Below are 23,737 nucleotides of genomic sequence, written 5' to 3'. Positions count from 1 at the left end.
CTATCTGTCAAAACCGACAAGGAAAGAACGGTGGGTTACTATTTGTTACAGTTTACCACACTTACCACCACGATTTACCCTTCAGCCTTGCCAGTTTAGATGATTCCATTTCATTTTCCACAATATTGCAACCTTCTAACACCCTGCCACTTATTACGTAATGTCATTTCAGACTTTATGCGAGGAACTGCAGCTAAGTAAAACATTTTAATAAAGTGGGTGTGTGATCGAATATTGTAACATCTGCACGCTCCTGTGATTTTCACCTTCAGATTTCAGAACTGGGCTTTGATCAACATACTCGAGATCCATTTATGATAAGGGTCACCTTCTAACATTAATATTGGATTGCAAGTTCAAACACATTTAGCTTTATATGTTAAATAGTCAGATCTATCATCAATCATGTTCAAGACATTTTCAATTTTGAGAAAAACATTTAATGGACATGCTCTAGAATAAAAGTCCCTAATTTCACATCTCCGATAGCTATCTCCTTTACTTGGCGTATTGTGGCCAACTGGTTTTAGATATTACATGTAACCAGTCACGCATTTTAGATCAATGTACTGTTATTGTAAAGTCTCTGCTAAACTATGCAGCTCCAGCTAAATGTGTATCCCGCGTAAAAACATAACATTCATCCTTGGTTTTACTGAGAACTGCTCGTTTCAAAGCAGCAAGGTTGTTTTGCAGAGACTATGGAGAACAGCTGGTCGGTAAACTCACTGGTCCCTTTGCAGAGAACATAAAGAGTAGCAGAACAAACCAGGACTAGAATGGGAGACGAGGACTCTGACGAAAGGCTAGCATAAGAGACTATAGATGTTGGATAGGGAGGAGGGCAGTGCAGTGCTCCAGATAAGAGTTGGAAGTGGGAGTATGTTACACCCCGTGTATGACAGAAAACAGGGCCACATGGTTCTGTGTGTCATTTTCTTTTTTTTGCTGGCACTATTTTTACTCCCTATTTTTATTCTTTGGGAGTTGTGAGGAATTCGACCATCTGCAAGGGGAGTCTGCACTCGTTTGGGCTTTCATGAAAATTTGAAATGAAAATGATGGGAGATAAACATCAGAAAATGTGTGGGGTTAATCTGCACACATTTTCCTCTGCTCAGAGCACAACAAACACATAGTCATATGTACTCCAGAGGGTTGGGGGGCACAGCCTACAGGTGCAGTCCTCCCAGTCACATTTAGCTGCATATGTTAAGCGGCACACATGATGTACCGCTTTCCAAGATGTAGCAATGTGCATGTCAAAGGGATGCCCTTGCCTACACACTGCACGTTATAATGCGTCAAAGGGCTGTGCGTGTTGAGCTGTTGCATGTGTTACAGTGCTTCACATGTATTGCCGTTGTACATGTCTAATCTATTCACATGTCGAATTACTCGACAGGTCGGAGCAGAGTGGATGCTGGAATTTCCCAGACATTTCTGGATGTTAACACCTGCATATGCGAAAGCATTATGCCTATTATGTACACATCAGAGTGTTCTAGGCCTTCACATCATGGGGCCCTGTTTATTTGGACTTCCTTTCTGAGTAGAAAGCTCACAAGTAAAGCGCTGGTCTCTGACATGAATGCAGTCCATGCTTCACATGTTAGAATCCTTCAACAGGGCCAACTAAGCCTTCCATCTTTCCAAGATCAATAAGAGTACCATAATATGGCATCATGATAACACTTGCTATTACAGCACTTAGAAGCAGGAGGAATCTGCCTGGAAATGCTATATACACACACACAAACTATCATCACATATGAAAGTGTAACATGTGTCGAAGGAAACCTGTATATGTTGCAGCAGCACTATCCATGCTGAAGTCTTGTACACTTTGTGTCATGTGCATGTGTGCAGAATTGAGCCATCCACAAGGAGAGTATGCGGTCGCCTGGGCTTTCTTAAAGTTTTATAATGAAAATTAATGATTGGAGATCAACCTCAAAAAATGTGTGGGGCTAACCCGCACATATTTTCCTATGCTCGCTGCACAAAAAACACAGTCAACTGTACCCTGGGGGATGGGGGGCACAGCATATAGGCGCAATCCTCTCTATCATGTTCAGCTGGAATGTGACAGCCATGGGTACATCAAAGCATATCTGGAAGGGGGAAGCCAGCACCTTCCTCCGGCCATGGCCAGCCTACTTAAAATATCAAAGGCTCCATCGATCTGTCCTCTCTATTGTCTAGGTTCGGCTGGTGGCAGCGCATACTGATGAGAGCTAATTGAGGCAAGCCTGTGGAAGGGGCTTGTTCACAGAATTAACAACAGGGGGCAGAACACTAACACCTCTTTGATATGCAATGTGTCAACTTGAAGGTAGCTCCCACCCCTCTGACTGAAGGGCAGTGAATGGCATGTTTGGGACAACCGTTTACTGCAGGGAACCCCCTTTCAGAGGGAAGAAGCATGTGATTTAAGGGAGATAGAAGTCTGTTCTGTTCTCACAACAAACTTCAAGGGAGACATTCGCTTTGATCAAGAGTCACACAGGGCTCAGTTAACCAGAGAAACACTTTGATCTACAACAGACAGACAGATGGGTGGGGCTTAGGAGTACATGTTGCCACCCCTTATTTTTCCTGTTGCAAAACTCTCTGGTTCTGTCCTCACGCCCAACAGAATTGTTGGTGGGGACCCAGGATTGGTTTCTAAAGGTAGGCTTAGCCTGCACCAATCACGGTGGCCCATTTGGCTTTAAAAGAGGGCTGAGCCCCTCACTTAGCAGATCATCTGACTACTTTGAAAGGAGTAAGAAGGAGGACTCATTTGGACCCTGGCTGAAGGTACAGTCTGCCTTACACCTTCCGCCAGTGAAGTGAGGCCAGGATTTCCAAGAGGGAAGCTAGATCCCCTCCCGTAAACATCTCCCAGGGAACAGAAGGACATACCGGACTCAGAGGACCTGTCCAGCAGCTCCAGAACTGTTACCCAGCCAGCACACATCGTGCACCGAGAGGTTCTCCCAGCAAGCTTCCTAGGCGGGACGTGCCAGAGAGTCTCTAAACAAAGGACAAGGTCATTGCCTGCAAACCCTCTCCTCAGCTTTGGCCCGTCCGCCTTAAAGGGCGACACAAGCCCTACGAAGAAGCTAGAAGGAGTGCCACAACAAGCATCAACCAGCGTCCATCTTTTAAGGACATTTTTGAGGTAGTCGATCCCTCGAACCGCAAACTGCTGCACCACTGACTGTTGTCACACTGTAGTCACCAAAGCCGTCCGAGACGAGTCGACCAGAGTTACAGATCCACCAACCAGCACAGAGACAACGATTCTTGACCCAGAGCCACCGTGTAGGCCAGCATGCAGCTGTCCGTCCAGCCTCGCTTGCTGAACTGCCTGCCGCCTGATACCGCAGCTGTCCCCCATCTAGAACCCTGTCGCAGGAGCTGCAAAGCGTCCTGGACCGACTGGACGCTGTCGAGCTTCAAGATCATCTCAAGTCGTAGGTACATTGTGGTTCTGGTCCCCCTGGTCCTTCCCCCGAAGGCCCCTACTGACATTAATGACCCCTTGCACCCTTGGTGCTGAAACCAAATAACCTTGAACAGTTAAGACCGATTGCTTTACCGACTGCCCTCGTGTCAGTATCCAGAGTGGTTTGGGGTGTTTGACCGTATGAAAAGTGACCGCGGCAAACTGAATGAAAAACAAACAGCTCGCATGCGGTCACTTTTCATATGGTCAAACAACCACCAACACCCCCCAATCCCCAACCCTACTTCCCTACTTACCTGCTCACTCACCACCTGACCGGACGCTGCAGGGTCCCTTTTTCTTTTTTTTTTTGTCTCCCACCTCCAATATCAAGGAAGCGGGGGACACCGCTTCAACTCCCCAGACCAATACACACCGAACATTTGGAGCAGGGGACACCCACACAACCCCTGCTCCACATGTTCAGTATGTATTAGCCAATTTGTTCGAATATATTCGGTCAAATGGTACAGGCTGAATTTGGTCAAATGTGCCATTCGGCCAAATATATTTGAACAAATCTACTAATACCTCCCTTTGCTTTATGAAATTGTCTGTCCTCTGCGTTCCTTTATGGGATGGGCTGTATTTTGTAGTGTGCTAGAACTGTCTGTTGTAATAATAATAAAGTAGATATTTTTATACATCCTTGACTGGACAGTCCCTTTTATCATTGGGTAATAATTATATTTTGACTGTGTTGCCACTAACCAACGATGCACGACCTTGCAGAGATAAGCCTGCCGTTCCGTTCATGTTACCAAAAATTGGACAAGGAGGTTTATAATTTACTTGCGTTTCCAATCTGTGCGGATCCCGTATGGTGCACTAGAGGCATGGGGCTGATTGATGGTTTAGAAACTGATATTCATCCCTGGACCACTGGTGCCCCAGAAGTTGATTTGTCAAAGGCGTATTTGCCTATTTTTAGGGAGTAATAGTGCTTGATACACCCCTTGTCTGTAGGGCTGGACGAGGGACAGGGGACTAACACTAGGATTAAAAAAAGACTAAAATGCGGATATGAGACTAGAGGGAGCGATAAGGATGAGGGACTATGGTGAGAGAATACACCCCAAGCCTAGGGATGAGGGACCATTACCAGGATGTTGGCCGAAAAGTAGGATAAGGGACCAGAACTAGCATGAGACCATAGAACTAGCCTAGCGCGAGGGACCAGAACTAGCGCGAGGGACCAGAACTAGCGCGAGGGACCAGAACTAGCGCGAGGGACCAGAACTAGCGCGAGGGACCAGAACTAGCGCGAGGGACCAGAACTAGCGCGAGGGACCAGAACTAGGATGCAGAACTACGAATCAAACTCTATAAAATACAGGGCTGTAGAGTATGCTTTTGTTTATTCATGCCTGTGGTGAGATATAGTGGCAGACGAAAGCATGGTGAATGGTAGTGCACAAAACATCTGTGATGTAGTCATTCAATAGGTTGAAAGAATAGGATGAGGTACAGGCACTATGACTCAAACACCATTAATCACAGCGTTCTGCAGTTGTCTCTGTTTACTCTGGCCTGCACGGAGACAAGCCGGCAGAGTAAAGTATGGTGCGCGGCCGAACACCAAAATGAGCAATCTATGATACAGCTAATGCATTCGGACAACAGTATTGGCGTTCGCTATGTCAACAAAATATTTAGCTACACTTAATACCCATTCTCTTCAGCCCCCAAAGTGTCTCTAAAGCGCTACCATATATGCCAAATGCTAAAATGCCACTTATATTTCAAGAAAAATATTTTAAGCATTTTTTAAAAAAAAACCTACATAAAAGCCAGATGTGTGGTTTAATACAATTGATAAATGCAGATAGATTCTTGCTCACCTGTGCTTTATTCCACAGGCACAAAATACACAAGCTACCATAAACGGCACCTGAACAATTAATAACTACATAGGGCTACAGAAAGCTATTTTAGACAAAAAGAATCAGTAAGTAACAAGTTACTTACCTGTAACTGTTGTTCTCCAGCATGAGTCTGAGTCTGGCATGGATTCACATGCTCATGAATATTCCCCGTCAGGCCGGGAATCCTCGGTAAAGAAAAATTCAGTATCAGTTTCGTTCTGATCTGTCTTTCTCAGTAGTAAACAATCACTGGTCTCTGGGTCATACTGCCCACAGCCAATGACTGCCCTCTCCCTAAGCCCCACCTCTGCCAGACATCTTCAGATTTGGTAGCATGCAAAGTGGGAGTATGACCAAGTGAAGAGCCGCAGAGGGGTAGGAGGGAGGGTTCGCATGTGAATCTATGCCAGACCCATGCTGGAGAACAACACAGTTACAGGTAAGTAACTTGTTCCTTCTCCAGCTTGGGGTCTGGCATGGATTCACATGCTCATGAATATAAGAATACATCGCAGTACACACATGCACAACCACGGGAGGTGGCAAAGGCTCAACATTAAGCATTTCTTACCTCCTCACCAGGCTAACCTTAAGCGAACAGGTTGCGCAGCACTGCTTGGCCGACCCTGGACTCCTCCCTGGAATCCCGGTCGACGCAGAAGAATCTCGTGAAGGTGTGCGTCGACATCCACGTAGCAGCCCTGCAGATGTCCAGCAGGGGCACACCAGACAAGAACGCTGTGGTAGCAGCGATAGCTCTCGTCGAATGGGCTCTCGGACAGCCAGGCAACGGTCGGTTTGCCGACCGATGACAGTGCATGATGCAGCCGGAGAGCCATCTGGAAATGGAAGTCTTCGAGAGAGCCTTCCCTTGATTCACAGTCCCAAAGTTCACAAACAGCTGTGACGTCTTCCGAAAACACTCTGTGCGGTCCACGTAGAACTTCAGCGCTCTAGCCACATCCAGCGAGTGCAAAGTCCTCTCGGCCGGTGACGAAGGCGACGGGAAGAAAACAGGTAACACCAAGGGCTCGTTGAGGTGGAAGTCCGACAGCACCTTGGGCATAAAGGAGGGGTGTGTCCTCAGCACCACCCTTGTGTCGTGAAAAGTCAAGTATGGAGGCTTGCAGGATAGGGCCTGGATCTCCCCCACTCGTCGTGTGCAACTGATGGCCACAAGAAATGCAGTCTTTCACGACAAGAACTTCAACGGTGCCGAATGCAGGGGCTGAATGACACCCCCATGAGCCTGGTCAGCACCACGTTGAGCTCCCAACGCCGGGGCAGGGGCCTTCACCGGCAGGAACGATGGGAACAGTCCCTTCATAAATTCCTTCACCAGGCGATGGGACCACAAGGACGCCCATCCTGTGGTTCTGGTGTATCGGGAAACCGCAGCCAAATGCATCTTGATGGAGGCGTGAGCCAGTCCAGCCTTGGCCAGCGACAGTAGGTACGGCAACACTTGAGGGGCCGTAATCCATAGAGGGTTAATCTTCTGTGCATGGCACCAGACAGAGAACCTCTTCCACTTATGTCCGTAGCACTTGTGAGTTGAGGACGCCCCGGCCTTTGCAAGGACCTCTCTGCAGTCAGCCGGGATATCGTACCCTCCAAACTCTAGTGCTGCAGGAGCCAGACCTGCAAGTTCAGCGACTCCGGGTCGTGATGAAGTATGGTGCCTCCTTCTCTTCAGAGAAGATCCACATCTGTCGGCAGCTTGAATGGTGGGAACGCTGACAAGTCCAGAAGGTCCGGGAACCAGATCTGCCTCGGCCACGCCAGTGCAACGAGGATCATCCTGCACCGGGACCTCTTGAGCTGGTTGACGAGTCGGAGCAGCAACGGCAATGGAGGGAATGCATATAGGAACAGGCCGTCCCAGGGGAACGAGAAGGCATCGGCCATGCTCCTCGGCTGGGGGAACCTGCTGGCGAACCTCTGGCACTTGGAGTTCGTCACAGTCGTGAACAGGTCGATCTGCGGTTTTCCCCATCGTCGGAAGAGTCGATCCACTTGATCCTGACGTAATTCCCACTCGTGGCACGAGCACAGATCCTTGCTGAGTGAGTCGGCGATGGGGTTCTTTATCCCTGCACTAGAAACATCACTTGGGTGACGGCCCAATGCCACAGATCCTGGGCTTCCTTGGAGAGGGCTGAGGATCTGGTTCCTCCCAGCTTCCGGATGCAGAACATCGTGGTGGTGTTGTCAGTGAAGATTCTCACCACCTTGTCCTTGAGGGACGAGAGAAAGGACTTGAGGGCCCAGAACACTGCACAGAGCTCCAGGATGTTGATGTGAAGCGGTTTCTCCTCCGGGAGCCAATGGCCTCTGGCGTGAAGTTCTCCGGTGTGCGCGCCCCACCCTTCCAGGGAGGCATCTGTCATCACTGTTATCTGGTGGGATGGGGTCTGAAAGTCTGTGCCCGCTGTCAGATGAGCGCGGGTGCCCCACCACCAGATCGCTTGTTGGAAGGTCTCGTTGAGCGGGATCCTGTCCTCGAAGCTGCCCGTCGCTTGGATCCAGCGGGAGTCGAACTCTTGCAGAGGGCGCATCCGAAGCCTGCACAGGCGCACGAGATATATGCAGGAGGACATCATCCTGAGGAGGGACTTGATGGAGCTCACCCTGGCCACGTCCGTGGCCAGCAGACGCCACACCTTGCCCAGGCTGGCCTTCGTCCTTTCCTGCGACGACGAGGCCAGACGCGCCACTGTGTCGAGTTTGGCTCCCAGAAACAGTGCGACTTGCGACGGGACCAGGTGGGATTTGGGAAAGTTGATGGAAAATCCCAGGTCCGTGAGCAGCTGAACGGTCTTCGCTGTGTGATCTACAGCGAGCTCCCTTGTCCTTGCTCGGATGAGCCAGTCGTCCAGGTAGGGGTAGACTTGGATCCTCTGCAGGCGCAGCCACGCCGCCACCGGTGCGAGGTACTTGGTGAACCCGCTGGGTGCAGACTTTAATCGGGACTGCCTTGAACTGGTAGTGCCGTCCTTGGACCACGAACCTGAGGAACTTTCGGTGTCCTTTTAGAATGGGGATGTGGAAGTACGCATGCTCCAAATCCAATGATGACTGGAAATCACCCTCCTCCAGCTGTCCCAGCACATTCCGGAGGGTGACCATCTGGAACTTTTGTGCCTTGATGTACTTGTTCAGTCGTCACAGGTCCAGGATGGGGCGCCATCCTCCTGTCTTCTTTTTCACAAGTATACCCGGAGCCTCTTCGGGACGAGCTCGATGGCACATTTTTTGAGCATTGCCCTTACCTACAAAAGCAGTTGAGGGACGCGATTTTCCTTCCTGGCCACGGGCGGAATGCGGAGGCACTTTTTTAGAAATTCGAGGGCGTGCCCCTGGGCCAGGGCGTCCAGCACCCAACGGTCGGTGGAGATGGACTCTCACACGCTGACGAACTTCGCCAGCCGGCCTCCCACCGGGGTGCTTCGGTGGGGGGCCCGACACCGCTGTAGGTTCAATCTTGCTTGGAGGACGTCTTGCAGCCTTGGTCTCCCTGGCGACAACAGCAGGGTCCACCCGACTTGCCTCGTCCTCTATAGGCTTCCTGAGACAAGGGGCAGGCCACTTGGCAGTACGTAGAGGAGCCACCGCTGAATCCCCTGGAGGCACCCTGCTTGCCTCAGGTGCTCCGAAAGGACGGCCTTCGTTGCTGGAGAACGCCTAGGTCCTTAGCTGTCTCTGTGTCCGCCTTGATGGCTTGGAGGGATTCATCCACTGTTTTCCCAAACAGATTGTTCCCGTCGAACGGCATGTCCAAAACCTTGGCTTGTACGTCTTGGCGGAAATCCGTCGCCTTGAGCCACCCTCGTCGTCTAAGGCAAACGCTGTTGCCTAGCTGGCGGAAACCGGTGTCGGCAATGTCCGTTGCCACCGTAATGGCGTGATCCAATGCCACTTCGCCTTCTTGCAAGATCTCTAGGGCCTCGGCCCTCTTATCATCCGGTAGGAAGTCCAACAGGGGTGCGATCTTGTACCATAAATCCCTGTCGTAGCGGGCCACGATCGCGAGGGCATTGGCTGCCTTAACCGTCGTTGTCGCCGACGAGATAACTCGTTGTCCCATTGCGTCCAGCTTCTTTCCTTTGCCGTCCGGCGGGGAAGTAGGCGTTGAGGCCAATGCCCCTCCCGCTTTCGTGTTGGCCGCGGCTGAGATGACCGAGTCAGCGGTTGGTTTTGCCCTAAGGCACAAAGGGGCCGCGTCGGGGACCCAGTACTTCTCGTACCGATCCCTCTTGGCAGGCGTCGTAGACGGGTTCTTGAGAAGGGTCAGACCCCCGTCCCAGATATCATCCAGCAGAGGCACTTCGAGGATTGTCTTCCTCTTGGCCCTGCGCCGTTGGTAAAGGAAACCTTCCTCCTCCTTCTCTTCGGGGCAGAGCTGAAAAAGGTTGGATGCCTTGGCAATCACTGCATGGAAAGATCCTATCTCGTCGGGCTGGCAGGCCCGGGCTGGGGGCGATGGGAGCTCTGTCCAGTCGTCACCGCTATCATCGTCAGTACCCTTCGTGGCCGTGTCCATTCCCGTGTCATCCCCAGGGACGGGGGACGGGGGTAAAGGCTGAGTAGTCCGCGAGGGCTGAAAAGGCGGGGCTGGATGGATCCGTCTTCTCTTGTTCGGGGGGCTTCCCGCCGTGCTTTGTTCTGGCTCCTCCGTCGAGCCTGGTTCCGGATCCTCCGTCGGTGGTAAGGGTAGTCTTGTCCTTATCTCCGAACATAAGGATTGTATCGCCAACAAAATGGCTGCCGCATTATCCTGCGGCTCCGGAAGTGACGGGTGACTAGGACCCTTGCTGGTGCCGCCATCACTCTCCTCGTCACTTTCCTTGGGATCCCTCCCATGGGGACGGGCCTCTTCGACGCCCTCGTTGAGACCCTCTAAGACTTCTACCAGCTCCTCCTCGGATGCTGTGTCTGTGTCTACAATGGCCACCGCCCCCCCCTCTTTTTCTGCCGGGGTCTTCACGGGGGTCTTTTCGATGGGTCTGAAAGAGGCTTCCCTCCGCGGAGGCAGGGAGACTCTGGGCCCTGAGATCGTCTCCACTGGTGCAGCCTCCACAGGCTGTGCCAGGGCCGTCGCGACTTCCTCGATAGAGGCCTTGGCCGGGTGAATCAAGGCATTTACCACCTTGTGTGGGCCTGTGGCCTTCACCTTGGGGGGAGGGTCACCTCCTTGCTCCCACTCGGCCGGATCCTTTGAGCTCGACCGTGGCCTCTCCAGAAGCTTCGCCGGGTTCTCAGCCTTCCTCTTCCCTGAGCCAGAGCGTTGAACAGCTTTCCGCAGGCCGCAGAAACTTCTGGAATCCTCCAAGAAGCGTAACTTGATGAAATCTTCACCCTTGAGGAGCGTAGAAAAATCCGACACGGATCCCCGTTAATCGGATGTAGAGACGGTAGAGCTTGAGGCTCTATTTCACCGAAAAATGAGAAATTCTCTTTGAAAAAGCGCGAAAAAGCAGCAAAAGCTTGAGAGCTAAACACGAGGACTCCCAACACTAAAACGTGCGGTAAAAATCTGAAGATGGCTGCCAGAGGTGGGGGTTAGGGAGAGGGCAGTCATTGGCTGGGGGCAGTATGACCCAGAGACCAGTGATTGGTTACTACTGAGAAAGACAGATCAGAAACAAAACTGATACTGATTTTTTCTTTACCGAGGATTCCCGGCCTGACGACAGGGAATATTCAGGAGCATTTGAATCCATGCCAGACCCCATGCTGGAGAAAGAAAGCTAGACAAGGCTTTAACTGCTCCGGTGAAAGATGAACCTCTGCCACGTGCACTCCCAAGAAGCAGGCATTGTGATGGCACAGCCCAACAGTAATAACTTATTACAGTTGGATAAAGATGTAATGATCTGTGTAGCCACAACTAGGCATGGAAGTAAATTGACAGGTTTTATACAGCTATATCAGGCTGACCTGTATTTCATGAATAGTGCAATAGCAAACTCTGACATGTTAATGTTAAAGGTTTTTATACAGCGCACAGGTGCCACTTGAGTGGTCTCAGTGCTCTGGCGAGTCTGAAAAAAAAAAGAAGGGGGTATGTTAGTGGGAGGAAGAGCAAGGAAGCTGTGATCTGTTGTGGACAGCTTCAGATCGGATGAACCGTTCACTGAGCTTGGGAGCGAGATTCGGGGGTGGACGTCATGTGGTGGTGTGCAAGGTTGTGTGTGCTGTGTCTTGTTACAAGTGGGTACGGTTTGCAGTGCTGAGGAGTTCTGGTGGTTTTGGTGCAGTATGTGAGAGGTGTACGCAGACGGTCGATTGGTATTAACAGTTTGGGTTGTTAGTGGCAGGGGCTGATCTTCAGCTTTTCCAGTTTATTAATTGTATCTTGCCTTCTTCCGTGTGCCCTTTCTAGTTGTATCGGTAAAGTCGCCTCTGGGTGAAGGGTTCTTACGCTACTTTGCTACTCTGTCTGCTACATACAGAAAGATGGTAGATAGATGCAACTTCTAAACACAATGTTCTATGCACTGGGTGGAGATTTTGTCATTCTGTCATTGCTGCTATATGGCCGTATTGGATGAATTTCCATGTACATTTAGGAGAAGTATGGTGAAAGGGGACAGAATGGAGGCGAGCTGCATTACCAGTTTTTCCCTTTTTTTAAATTGTAGTTAGGCTACTTGCAAGAGTACAATCCACAACATGACATTTAAGGCATTTTAAGAATACAGTCAACAGCATGATGATATTCAAGATCATCAGATGGGGCATATCTGCAATTTCAGATCACCAAACAGAATGAATCTTTGCGACACATTATGAATAGCTTTGATGCTTTTGAGTAACTGGCTACCAGCTCAACCTTATTAAAAACAAAAGCTCTGCCCCCCCCAAACAACGGGTCTTAGTTTCGTAATTCTGTAACTCTGCTGCACTGTGGCAACCAAGGAAAATTAGGTAAATTTAGGGGTGGGGGTTCGGTTACTTTAAACAATGTGCAATTTTATAACTGCTAATGTAACACATGCCCTAGATAGATTTTACAAATGAGCTAGATTAGCAACCCTCCAGTGACCTGTATTGCAACACGCAATACAAGACACTGGGACAATCAAAATAATGCCTCCTGACCCATATTGAAGACTCCTGGATATGTGCTCCTTGTTATGTAGAGGAATTGCATATAGTAAACAAATCCCTGTGGACTGAAAATGTGCTAGGTAATTGACAGACCTAGGGGTTAGAAGGAAAGGTATGGTTCCCTTATTATCACAAGACTTTGGGGCCAGTTCATTAAAAATATACTTCACATAAACATTGTTGTCTAGAAAGAATCGATATCCAAACAGAGGGGGGCAGTGGGAACCAAGCAGCCCTTTGAGGTTTCATAGAACTCTTTGCATTCTTCCAAACAAGGTACTAGAACTCCATGGGATAAAAAAACAAATTAGGGGTGTATCACAATTACAGACACCTTGTCAATTTCACAACAATGATTATATTGTTTATTGTATGCAATCAGTGGCGTAATTCAACTTTCCTAGGAAGCAGGTTTCAGGTTTTCTTTGACTGTAGGAAATATCAGGAGTTTTGACTCTATTGGTTATAGACTTTTCTCCAACAATTGCTGGCAGAAGGTTGATTCTAGATTTTAAAATGACAAGAGTACAAACTGTATCATAAAAAACCATTACCGCCCCACTATATAGAGCGAAATATCAATCCAAAATAGATTCAATTAAAAAACAATTGACACAATTGTCCTGAAAACAATTACAATTTCACAAAATATAAAGAGCTCAGAACACCAAACAGAAGCTGTACAATTTAAATCTCAGTTGTGGATCATGGGCAATGGTGGCCCACAAATACATTATATAATGTGTGAACTTCAGTGGAATCAGTTCAACAGCATTGACACATGGCAAATAACACTAACCATTAAAGGGTTAACGTTAAACATTCCTAAATGAAACTATACATTTAAGAAGATCCAAGAAGTAGGACCAGAGGAATCTTGACTTAAATCTAATGTTAACAATCACTTTTGCCTATGAAAGAAAACCATTTCTAGCCACCGGGGCAGTTGCCTTAGTTTGTCAAGTCACGTCGTTGAAAACTGTCTGCAAGCCTCCAGATAAGATTATTTTAAGTGGAGTATTTTACTTTGTTTTTATTTGAAGTTAGAAGTAAACGGATTTTGATGGAGTAACAACGTTAACTTCCATTTCTCAATGCGACTATATTTTAAGGTGCTAAACTATATTTGAACTGTAAAGCAGTTCTCTTCTTAATACTTAATGCAAATTGAAAGATGCATTTTAACTTAAAGTTCGTCTTCAGGTCAGGCATTAATATTATTAGATCCACTTCCGATCCAGAAATGTCAGTGGAGCTCTGTGGGTCCCACAAGTTCGGTCTCATCTATTTTTGTTGAGAGCGTTTTGAGGCCCTCTTTTTGTTTTGTTAGGGGTATCTGCCTTCTTTTGGAGTAAAAGAGGATAGTAAGCTTACCTGTAGTGCTGTCAGGCAGCATTATTAGAATGTTTGAAACATACCTGCAGCATAGCAGAAAGAAAAGCAGAATAGCGCTCATAAATTCCCAGATAGTGAATTAGAGCGGCGCTGCTAATTCTTTCCTGTTCAAAGCACTTCCCACTGAGCAGAGGTTGGTGGTAAATTGGCAACTAAGGGTATCATTAAAAATGCAAATGTTCAATTTAAAACTCGCTTCTGCAATAACGGAGGGCGTTCTAAGGTCAGGTTTGGAAGCTGAACATCCACCCAGATAAAGAGGTTGTGTGGTCATTGGTGATGGCAGCAGTGAGATACAACACGAACAAAAAGTGTGCATGCAAATGTGCTTCCTCACAGGTGACCACATTTATTTTACCACTGTGCTGGATACATGTCATCACCACCACCACAACTGGCACCCGATAGGGCCCATGTAAACAACAATTCTGCATTGGGCCAGTTTGCATATGCGCACACAAACAGAAAGTGCACATCCTCTTATTTATTTGATGTTTCCATTATCACTGATCAAACATGCACGTCTGCTGAAGAACCACAAGTCTCACTATGGCCGGTTATGTCCTGGAGTACCCCCAACCTAGAGTGTAACCTCAGGACAAAAGTTGAATGCAGGGACCAGCTTTGATAAGGAGGTCAGGGGGGCTCTGGACATACTGATGGCACTTTCCGAACTCAACACCTTCTTTCCCGTTTGGGTTAGGGGAGAGGGAAGGGTTGGTTCCGTGACCACCAGGCAACCTTCACATCCTGCATAAACTTTGTGTGAGGGCGATATGCATTTCTAACTGTTGGGGCCATCCACGAGGCAGCCCAAATGTCTGCCACCCCTTGGGTAGCGGATATCTAACCCACCTTCCATGATGATCTTTGAACGTATGCCTGCTACAACAAAGGAAGCAACGGTAAATACAATGATAATCAATCGAGTTTATTTGGAAATCCAGTTTCCAACAAACCTACAGCAAAAAACAATGAGAAAATCGCCACGCATCAAATATAATACAATGTAAAACTACAAAATCACTCTTCAATAAAATGTATTAACATTAAACCATTTCCGGATAAAAGAAATAATACACCAAACAATATCAGCGTCATTATGAAAGATATTCACAAAGTAACCAAGCAGGGCATGACCCTCCGGAAATTCCCTTTGGTTCACTCTGCCTTTAGCAATTTGGTTCTACTACTCGTGGCTGATTTAATAAACCTTGATAAAGACCATGCAATCAAAAGTGTATTGGCTTTTAGCAAATAGATTAGAGTTGGTCTGCATTGTCTAAAATGCAGACGTTTCAGAAGAGGGATCAAGAAGTACAGGCAGGGTGACTTGTAGGCTGGGCAGAAAAAGAACAGATGCAACAAGTCCTCTACATCAGCGTTACAAATTATGCAGATGGAATTAGCTGGGTTATTCCTCGTCCACGCCGCAGTGATCCCATTAAAAATATACAGTCTTACACCTGGCTCTGGTAACGAGAATGCGATTGTTTCTAGACTTCGTCCATGATAAATAGCCGGGCAGCTGTTCCTCTGAGAAAGTACCTCTTGCCAGCATGTTTATCGAGTTCTAGCTGTTCTCTTCCCAGTTTACATTTAAGAGGAAGGGCAAAGATCGTATTCTGTCTGCCCCAGGGTTTGTTTGGAAAGAACCGTTGTGAAAATAGGCATAGCAGTTCACCTCCTGCAGTGATTGCTTGATAAAAGCCATCCACTGAATCTTCAGAACGTTTTTTTTCACTACCCATCATATGCGTCAGAATTTCCATAGTCAGGACAGCCTTACCATTGGTCCAAACCCTTAACCATAATTTTAATGGTTGCAATCTTAATGTGTATTCTAGAGGTATTTATCCAACTCCTTAAAGACACCATAGTTAGGTGCTCAGTGCAGTAGGCTCAAAACATAGTTCTCCAACACAGAGACATGGGTTGTTCAGATAGCCCCATACAGGCAAATGGGTTTAGGTTTGGCCTTATATACCCTTAAAATAATTGGGATGAGTGGTGCTTTTTATAGGTTTGAACCTTTTCATGCCTTGCGACATCCTGAGGCTATTTGTGGCACGTTGCACCCTCAAAGGCAGAAGAGAATTAAATACCAAGATAATCAAAATACTCAGTGTAATTGAGGCATCTGTTGTTGACCAAAAAGTGCTGAGAGTTAACCTTAGTTGTCCTACCCCATAGGATAGCAAATGAATACAGTACATTTAGCTGTATTGATCTGCAAGCCGAGACTATTCATGAATTCGGTTTAGGCATAATGAACGAGTCATTGCCAATTATACAGTGTCGGCATAAGCCAAGACTGCTATTTGACGTGTTCCAAAGTGTGGGACGTCAGCATTACTGGACAACAGCAAATCAGTGAGGCCATTTCTATATGAGTAGAGGGGCCAAGACACACCCATGACTTCCCAGCTGTTTTTACTGTGAACCGCAGAGTGCAGTGTCAGATATTCCCCGATCGTACGCATGCCTAATTGTCACTAGGGAGGCTCGAAAGAAGATTGATGAGATCTTTGTAGCAATTCATGGTATCATGACACTGCCATAAATTCTCCCTGTTAACTTTATCGAACGCAGTACTCATATTCATGAACGCCATATACATCGACTCAGGCCTATAGACAAAGGTTGTGCCTACTAATCTTTTTGATACGAGGGGAAGGTGGTGTAAGAGGTACATATATAGAACAAACACATGAACCACCAACTACCTCCCGTTACTGTTTCACTAAGACTTTTGAATAGTAAAAACTCCACAACGTCCTATTGGGGTAAACAACTGTATTGCACTCCAGTAGATAAAGTAGTTAAACACATTTTTAATTAAAAAAAAATCATAATGTTATTTACACATCAACAAAAATCAATATACACAACTGAAGAGCAAATTCATTCATAATGGGTTAGTTCATATTCAGAAGAACATATTCAAAGCGTGTCAATATTCTGAAGCCTGATTTGTGCGGAAGTTATGTTTCAGTGTTTAAGCTTCCTGTGTCATAGCGGTGTCTTACAGTGGTGTGTCAAGGAAGAAAACTCAATTCAAGTTTAAAGTCGGACACCACCTACTGTAGGTAAGTATGGACATAATAGACATAATGACAAAAAGAAGCATTTTTGGTTTAATGAAGAATTAGTGTCGCTAAGAAGAACCAAACAAGCCCTAGAACATGGCCACAATAAACATCCTACCCCTGACTCGGCTAATGCATTCAAGGATGCCAACAAAACCTATAAAACAGCCATCATCACCCACAAAGCAAATGCCTACAACACTTGCATCAACAATGACACATTAGACTTCAAAGAACCCTTCTTGATCTTCATAGAATTAGAAAACCCCACCCCAGCAACGACCCCAGCCAACTCCAGCAAAGAATGGTGCACTACCATTCAAGATGCCTTAGCCGCCAAAATCTCTCTGCTACAAAACGAAATAACCACTAAAAGAATTGCCTTAGCAGACACAATTGCACTAACTACCAAACCTAGCACCACCCCAATGAAAACCCCCTTACTTCATTCCACTTTACCCCAATAACCCAATAACTAGTACTAGATACCATCTCTAAGCTTAAAGCATCCAACTGCAAAGGAGATAATGTACCAGCAAAATTTGTCAAAGCATGTGCTTCCACCCTCACCCCCACTATTACCAATTTCGTCAACGCTTCATTCAACACGAACACAGTCCCAGCCAGCATCAAAGCAGCTTGGGTCACCCCACTTCTAAAAAAAAAAAACTACATTGGACCCCACAGTGCCTACCAACTATCGCCCCATAACAATGGTCCCATTCCTACTTAAAATTATTGATAAAATTGCATATATGCAAATCCAAGCCCATCTCGAACAAAACCAGCTCCTTGGAACTAGACAATCTGGCTTCAGACCTAACCATAGCATGGAAACCGCCCTTCTGGATCTAAAAATCCAGATGGATACTATCAGAGACTCAGGGAAACTTTGTATACTAATGCTGTTAGACCTATCTGCAGCATTTGACCTTGTGGACCACGATGAACTGTGTAGTTCTCTAGCAAATTACTTTAACTTCTCCAAAGACACCACCATGTGGGTTAAATCCTTCTTAGCTGAACGTACCTCCAGAGTCTCCATAAGTATAGAAGCAGCCGATCCTATCCCAGTCCACATCGGAGTACCTCTCAGCCGATCCTATGCCAGTCCCCATCGGAGTACTTCAAGGATCTTGCCTTTCCCCAATACTCTATAACACTTACGCAAAGCTACTCTTCTCGGCACTTGACGATATGGGTGTCATCTACATCAATTGTGCAGATGACACCCAGATCCTCATACCTCTCTCAGGCAACTATGACCTGGACACACTAACCATAAACAAAATATATGCCATCATCCAAAATTGTATGGTAAAGAATAGTCTCTGCCTCAACGATGAGAAGACAGAACTTCTCATTGTGGGATCCCATTCTAAAATAACTGCTCTCCATGCCAACTTCTCTGCCATTAACAACTCAAGCAAGTAAAAACCTTAGGCATATACCTAGATGCCAACCTCACCATGACCAAACACATCAACACCCTACCGTCCTCCACAGTTTACACATCTAAGCTCATTTCACTAAGCAGACAATTCTTGACACCCACTGCCTTACCCTGGCCAGGGCTTTGGTCTTATCGAAGTTGGATTACTGCAATGTACTACTACTAGGCACAACCAACACCAACCTCAACAAGCTGCAACTCATGCAAAATAAAGTCCTAAGAGCAGCACTAGGAATAAAAAAATTCGATCACATCTCAAAGACTAGAAAGGATGTGCACTGGCTACCCATCAAAGCTAGAATTATCTTTAAAACACTGCATCACGCATAAATGTCTTGCCAAAAAAGCCCCCCCCCCCCCCCATCTACCTCAACAACGCAATCCAGACAAAAGAACCTACAAGATCACTCAGATCTAATGACAATCATCCCATAGTGAGCCCCGATACATAAACACTAGAGCGGGGGGCAGTAGCTTCTACGTCCTCGCCCCTAGGCACTGGAACTCCCTCCCCATCAATATCAAAACAGACTTCCTTCACAGGCTTAAAAAAACTGCTAAAAACCTGGTTATTTAACCATACTAGCACAGTGTCCACCTGCCGAAAACGTAAAACTATTGCACTTGTGTACAATGTATGTTCTTTGACTGTAAATAATGTATGTATTCATCTCTATGTACAATGTATTACCACTTCCAAAGCTATCTGTAACCACGCCGTGATACCTCAGGGTCTGGGCGTGTAGCAAATGAAAAAAATAATAATAATAAATAAAATAAATATTCCACCAGTGTATTAAAATGGTTTGTGGTCCTTTTCCTTGAGATACTCTGCACCGTATAAGGAAGGTGCTTGTTGATCGTCGCCTTCCTTCAAATGCTAGATAGAGAACATGGAAAAACTATGATATTTTCGATGCACTGCGTTTCAGCCTATACAGTAGGACAGTCCACTTCCATGTGCTGGTCTTCTTAAATGGTATAGCGCGGCCTTCGCCAGAACAAAGAAACAGATGTTCAGTATGGAGAACTAATCTTCTAACTCCTTGTTATGCACACTCAATGAGCGAGCCAGACAGGGACAAATTTGTCAAAGTACACAGCGTTGTGTTAATACGCTTACAAGATTCAGACCCGCAACTGTGGGTCACTGGAGGGCACATATTCAATAAGTGTACCTTGAAGAGGACTTCTGCAATTGTAGGTGGTAATATGCACAGTATGAGAGATTCATCCATGCTAGGAGTCCCCGTCTTCATCCCCCCTATTGCGGCAAGATAGCTGCCTTCATAGTAATCCCGATGTTCGCGAGCGAAACGTCTCCCGGCTGCTGTGTAGTTGCAGAACTGACTTTCACAGTTTCTCCATATAGGCAGACAGGTTTTGCAGTACACAGAAGCTGGGAGACGTTTCTCTCACGAACACCAGGATTACTATGAATGCAGCTATTTCGCCGCCATTGGGGGGATGAAGACGGGGACTCCTAGCACAGAAGAATCTCTCATACTGTGCATATTACCACCTACAATTGCAGAAGTCCTCCTCAAGGTACACTTATTGAATCTGTGCCCTCCAGTGACCAACAGTTGTGGTCTGAATCTTGTAAGCGTATTAACACAATGCGGTGTACTTTGACAAATCTGTCCCTGTCTGGCTTACTCAATGAGTGTGCATAACAAGGGGTTAGAAGTTTAGTTTTCCATACTGAACATCTGTTCCTCTGTCCTGACGAAGGCCTCGCTATACCATCTAAGACCGCCGCATGGAAGGGGACGCTTACTGTAAAGGCCGAAACGCAGTGCATCGACAATGTCCTAGTTTTTCCATGTTCTCTATCTAGAATTGGAAGGAAGGTGATGATGAACAAGCACCTTCCAGACACGGTGCAGAGTATCTCATGGAAAAGAAGGAGCGCAAACCATTTTAATACACTGGTGGAATATCATGTCCATACTTACCAAATGTGGGTGGTATCAGACTTTAAACTTGATTAGAGCTTTCTTCCTTTACACATAACTGTAAGACACCTCTCTGACACAGGAAGCTTAAACACCGGAAACATAACTTCCGCACAAATCAGGCTTCAGAATACTGACACTCTTTGTTTGAATATGTTCTTCAAAATATGAACTAACCCATTATTAATGAATTTGCTCTTGAGTTGTGTATATTGATTTTTGTTGATATGTAAATAACATGGTGATTTTCTTACATTAAAAAATAGTTTAACTACTTGATCTACTGGACTGCAATAGAGTTGTGTACTCCAATAGGAGGTTGTGGAGTTTTGCCTATTCAAAAGTGAAACAGGAACAGGAGGTAGCTGGTGGTTCATGTGTTTGTTCTTTTTATGGACTCAGGCCTCCAGATAAGGTGTGTACTAGGCCAAGAACGCATGAAAATCTTGTAAATAATACAGCTTTATTATTTTCCTGTGTACATTAACACAGAAGTTTAGAGAAGAGGGCAGTGTAACGGTCAGGTTATTTGACAGAAGGCTTCTTTTGATTTTTATCTACATGGATGTAATTGCAACCCATGGCTAAAAGCTTCTGAAACAGAATGTATTTCTCTGAAGCCTTTCAAAAAAGAAACTGCACACTGTGATAAAAGGAATGGTATATGTTCATTCAGCTTCTGCTGTGTTTCTGCTCATGGAGCAAACAAGCACTGTGCATTTTTATTTTCCTAACAATTTAGGATTCTGAAATTAATAAAATGAAAACTACGTTGCAATTAAGAATTAATATGTTGTAACAAATTATGCTTTTTTCCAGTTAAAGCAAAACAGTATAGCACAATTGCATTTTTCAGAGTTCCCGAGTTGTGTGCACAAGCATGAGGAGGCAGATCATTTTTTAACTTCTAATTTACTTTACACTCCAATTATAAAAACAGTATGTAAAATGATGGCTATGCACAGTCCAATGGTCAATTGCAGCAGAGTCTTTGTTCAAGGGTGAGTGATTGTCATTACACCAATCACAGGTGTTCTAGCTTCTCAAATATTCAAGACTACAATTAACACATCCAAAACCTGACTCTCCAGGAGTGCAAGCGCTGTTCAAAAACAAATTAATGACAGTTACATTTGTAATTGAAATAGAAACTCAGCAAAACCTTTCTCTGTGATAATACACACGTATTTAACTATATGTAGCGCGTCATACATGGTGCGCTTCATACATGGTTTGTCCAACATCTAGGCACTGATTATCATACCTCAGTCGATACTCAGTTAACCGACCTTTGAAGAAGGATGTTAGTCAATAAGATAGCTCAGCCGGTTGAGCACTCGTTGCTGCGATCTGTGTGTGATCTGTAGGTTGCAGGTTCGTATCCCGGCAAGGCCAACTTAACCATTCATCCTTTCAAGGTCGATAAACTGACTTCAGTTTGGTGATAATTGTGATAAATATGTTCTATGTACAACGCTTTGCAAAAAGCGCTATATAAATGAGCATTTAGCCATGAGATTAGATATATAATTTAGCATGGTGCCTCTCTGCACTGTTGTATCATAACATTGGCATACCATTAGGTAGTAATAGTTCCAGGAAATGAGGACTTTCATTAAACATCAAAAGACAATTCTGCTATTGAACCTCAAAACACACAATACAATTCATGCTTGCTTTACTATGTAATTGGCTAGGTGTTTGTGTTTTCAATCGTTAAATATATACTGGAGAGATAGAATGGCTCGACCTTAAAGAAATAATGAAAGGAGTATTCTGTCACAATATAGAAAACTTCCGCATAGTAATGATTTCAATACAGTTTATGCACACGTCAGCTGGATGTCACATTTTACTCTCTTGACAAGGAAAAAAGTCATTTTTACTCTCTTAAAATCACATTTACGCTCAACGTTTAAACATAGGGAGTAAACTACTCCCACCTCAAAATCTTATCCAGAGCACTGCATGGACTCCTTGTGCATATAAAGGGAGTTAGCTGTGATCAGGTAAAAGTTTAGTTCAATGCTCGTTAGTTCCCACTCACTTGAGGAAGGCCAGCTTCTTGCCAATGGGAATGTGCTCTTCGTACACCCAATCCTGCAGACGGGAAAAGACAACCCTACCAAAAATCTTTAGCTGGGAGTACAGGAGGGAGATGGCTCTATGTGGCGTTTGTATTTTCCTGCTCCTCGATGATGGCTTGGCTCCAAGATGTCGGAAATTCCAACATGCTGCTAAATAAAAGAGTTAGGTCTGGGCCCCAAAAGGATTGAAAGGATGAAACAGGTCAGAAGGGATAGCTTAGAATATGGGCACTTACCCCATGCTCGTTTCACACGATAAGATAATCATTTGCATGGAGAGCACACAAATGCAAATAAGGTAAGCAGACCAGATTTAGCACAAATTCGCGCTTACCAAAGTGCAGTGAGAAAAACCAGTGGTAGGCCTTTGTGTAGTAGAACAGTGTGCAAGGTATGCAAAAATATACGGACGCAAGCGCCTGTGTCTCTTTCTACAATTGTGATGGTGTAATCGCAAGAAGGAATTTGAAATCCGATAGGCTGGATAAGACGGGTCAAATACTACAGGTGAAGAGCCACGCTAGAGTCGCAAGCAAGAGCAGCATAATCACACGAACCCCAAGCACTTCCGAGGGATAATTAGATGCAGTGATGATCAGGGAAATCACGATTGTGAGCGAACAAGGATCGGCGTAGGTTTATAAAGGCAATTCAATTGCCACCCCCCACGAGCAATGCAATATGCAGGCGTAACTGGGTTTACAAGCAGAGTTCTGCAAGAACAACACAGTCTCCCATCACCTTCCAAACAGCTTTTGCCCCGCAGTAGCACATTCAGTTCAATCAGATGCAATGGAAAAACAAGCGTAGAAGGCGCACTTGATGTGCGCCTTCCTTATGGAGACCGTTCCAATGCTGTTTAACAAGAGAAAATCTGTTCTTTTAGTTGACAAATGGCCTTTGCGCACGGCAAAACATCACAGGAACAGCTGGGTAGCAGTTTCAAGCTCAAATGAGCCAGTAACCCATGCTGGCAAGCCATCTCTTTGATTGCCTTTGAATGGCGGCCCATGCAGATTTATTCCCCGCCATAAATTTGAGCAATTATTTCTCTTTACGTCACTTCAATTTTTCCCCAGTCAACAGCACACTGTAAATGCCTCAGATGGCGCTGCGCTCTGTAAAAGGATATCTTCCCTTTCTTTGATGATGAGCTCGTTCTGCTCCTCCATTTGCCGGATTTTCCTCTCAAAGGACTCTTGCTCGGCTTTGAGCCGCTCCTCCGTCACTTCCTTCTCCTCGCTTACTCTGCAGTGAACACACAAACCCACCCACAGGTTACCA

General features: G+C 45.9%; 1 protein-coding gene across 2 annotated transcripts in view; it reads right to left on the bottom strand.

The window, feature by feature from the left end:
- The window catches only part of KIAA1328 (KIAA1328 ortholog), a 1,369,495-nt gene that overhangs the window by 1,052,141 nt on the left and 293,617 nt on the right, over positions 1-23,737 (bottom strand). For both annotated transcript variants that reach the window (XM_069626866.1, XM_069626867.1), the window contains one exon: positions 23,586-23,701. In XM_069626866.1, the coding sequence (XP_069482967.1) occupies positions 23,586-23,701 (116 nt within the window). The remainder of the gene's footprint in view (positions 1-23,585; positions 23,702-23,737) is intronic.

This window comes from Ambystoma mexicanum, chromosome 6p (genome assembly GCF_040938575.1).
Source record: "Ambystoma mexicanum isolate Mex_15411 chromosome 6p, UKY_AmexF1_1, whole genome shotgun sequence".
NCBI lineage: Eukaryota > Metazoa > Chordata > Amphibia > Caudata > Ambystomatidae > Ambystoma > Ambystoma mexicanum.
The sequence above is the reverse complement of the archived record's forward strand: the minus strand, read 5'-3'. Positions and strand labels throughout refer to the sequence as shown.